Source organism: Tupaia chinensis, unplaced genomic scaffold (assembly GCF_000334495.1).
Source record: "Tupaia chinensis unplaced genomic scaffold, TupChi_1.0 Scaffold144472_1, whole genome shotgun sequence".
Taxonomy (NCBI): Eukaryota; Metazoa; Chordata; class Mammalia; order Scandentia; family Tupaiidae; genus Tupaia; species Tupaia belangeri.
In genome coordinates this window covers 306,156-308,701 of record NW_006204331.1, presented here as the reverse complement: position 1 = coordinate 308,701, position 2,546 = coordinate 306,156, and the positions used below count along the sequence as shown (strand labels likewise).

At 57.5% G+C, this 2,546-nt stretch overlaps 1 protein-coding gene across 1 annotated transcript in view; it reads right to left on the bottom strand.

The window, feature by feature from the left end:
* GID8 (GID complex subunit 8 homolog) overlaps window positions 1-152 on the bottom strand; it is a 4,722-nt gene extending 4,570 nt beyond the window's left edge. Inside the window, exon 1 of the mRNA XM_006167039.2 lies at window positions 23-152. Coding sequence (XP_006167101.1) covers window positions 23-140 — 118 coding nt within the window. The 5' untranslated portion in view covers window positions 141-152. The remainder of the gene's footprint in view (window positions 1-22) is intronic.
* Window positions 153-2,546: the final 2,394 nt, after the last annotated feature.

The window sequence follows — 2,546 nt, the reverse complement described above, 5'->3', positions numbered from 1 at the left end:
TGTCCGCACCGTGAGCCCTCACCTGTGACCAGGTAGTTCATGATGAGGCGGTTCATGTCTGCTCGCTGGACGTGCAAATTACCGAGCTTTTCCATCCACTCATCTTTTGTGATTTCATCGGGTTTTTCTGCATAACTCATTCTGATTTACTTCTACAAGAAAACAAAAACTGTAAGAATCGGCGAGGAATCCTACGGCCACCATGACCGTTTCAGGAAGGGAGCGCAGCGGGAGGCAGTAGGGAGTAAAGGAGGGAGTGGGGTGAACCTGACCCTGAGCGCGGGCAAGGGGCTGAGACTCAAACAGGTGCTGGGGACAGCAAGGAGGCCAAGTGTTTAGTCGCTGTGGTGAATGCACCAGAGCGCCAAGGGGCTCAGCCCCAGGCCAGATGCTGGCTGGGGTCCGGTGGAGTCAGACCAGACTTCCTGCTAAGTGCAGAGGCAGTGCCCGGAGAGCTGAGCTGAAGAGCTGCATCCCGTGCCAACATGTCAACGTGCCGTACGGAGAGAAGGATGCACGCACATGCCCCCAGGGTAGGGTGACCAGCAAGCGCAGACGCAGTCCTGCTGAGCTCCTGCTCCTGCTCCGCAGCCGGAGAAGAGAGGTACGCGGGATGTGGTGCTCTCGGGAAGCGGAATGAGCGTGCACCTTATAGCTTGGTGGTTCCACTCCTGCGAGATCACGTCCCAGAAAACCCACTGGCACAAAGCATGCACAGACGGCCCTGCTCACGGGAGTGCTCCAAACACTCGCCACACGCTCCCTGCACAGCAGCATGGACTGAGGAGCAGAGGCACGCACAACCAGTCCCACAGCCACCCTGGGCGGGTGTGCCTCAGGACTCAGAACTGTCTGGGAGGTACGAAGATCAGGCAGCTCAGTGCCACACAGCAGTCCCTGGGGTCGGACGGCGCCCCATGGCCAGACATTGGTTCTCCAGTCTGGGGATATTCACACGATGTGGGTAGAGGCTATTAAAACAGCTCAAAAATACCTTTTGGTTTCAGAAATACCTGCATTTCAGCAGAGATGGGATTGTGATCATGTAATACACACAGAACCTAGTAACTCAATCAAAATTAACAAGCTCAATGAACCTAATGAAACTGACAGGGCCAACCGCTGGCCTAGTGGATAAGTCAGCTGAAGCCCCCGTGGCTGGCTGCGCAGTTCCAATCACAGACACGGTGACCTGAGAAGTGTGCATGCCCAACGCCCAAAAGGAGCACCGTCAGGGACCACAGGGTGCCTTCTCCTGGCCCTCCGCCTCGCTCTGGTGCGCACACGAGCCCTCTAACAAGCAAACTTGCACGATCCTGTGGAAGACTTGCCCAGCAGGCACCAGGGTGGCTCAGAGGCTGAACTCCCACATGGCTGACGACAGCTCAGAGGCTGGACCTGACGGCTTGAAAATCACAGGAGTGTGCGTGTGTGCACTCAACATCCAAAGAGGAAAGCGGAGGACACGGGAGTGTGGTATGGGCACCCCATGGGGCGTGATTTCTCACCCTCCTCACTCTCTCCAGCCAGCACATGTGTCCTGTGGTGGAACCTTACGTGGAGAAACAAAACTGAGTTGCAGCACAGGCCCAAGTGTGGCGTGGGTTTTGTAGAGAACAAAAACTAGACAAACCACATCTCATGTGCATTAGTGATAAATATACATGTGCAAAGTTGTTGTATGTTTTTTTTGAGAGATATTTGCTATAGGTTGCGGGAAACAAACAAAAAAAAGGTAAGAGAGGACAGCAAAGCTCGCCAGAGAGACAGAAAGTGAGTAATCACACCCCCAGGGGGATGGCCAGGCTGCAATCCCATCTCCATCCTCCTCTTGGGATCTTGGACACCGATGCACACGTGCCTGGCGTTGAGATTCAAGCCACCAGGTCAGGGACTCCAACTGTGGCCGACTATGTGGGAGTCCATGACAGCCACTACGGCATCTGCTGGTCCCCAAAGGTGTTTTAATACATACATGGCAACATTGTTTTGTTTCAGACTTTTAAGGGCATGCAATGTGACACCCGAGAGATGGCTCCCGCTGGGAGGGATGACAGGCAGCACCAGTGGCCCCAGGCGGGGTGGGGGCCCCGCCCCACTCGGTTCCGTCCTCGGTCCGTGTCTGAACGCTGCCCGCGTCTCCTACACCCAGCACATGGCTCTGGTTTCCCAGCTGACAATGGGATGAACGCAGGGTGGCGGGAGACCCGGAGAGAGGAGGGGAGGACGTGGCAGGAGGGACAAGACACCGAGATGCTTTGGCCACAGAATCAGTGGCGGCTGACAGGAAGAGACAGACACGGAGAACGGAGGCCCCTCGGCGCTTTCCAGCCTGAGGCCTGGAAGGACAGGGACACAAGCAAGCAGGGCGGGCCGCAGAGGGCCAGGCTGGGCGACCACGGGCAGCGGGAGAAGTCCCCGGGCCTCTGGACCATGGGCCCAAGGCCAGCGCTGGGAAAGGGGTAGCAAGGGAGGGACAGGAGGTGCCTAGAGAGCGGCGGCGGAGACCGCGCTCGGCCCGCACCCGCGGCGGCCCGCTCCCGCTC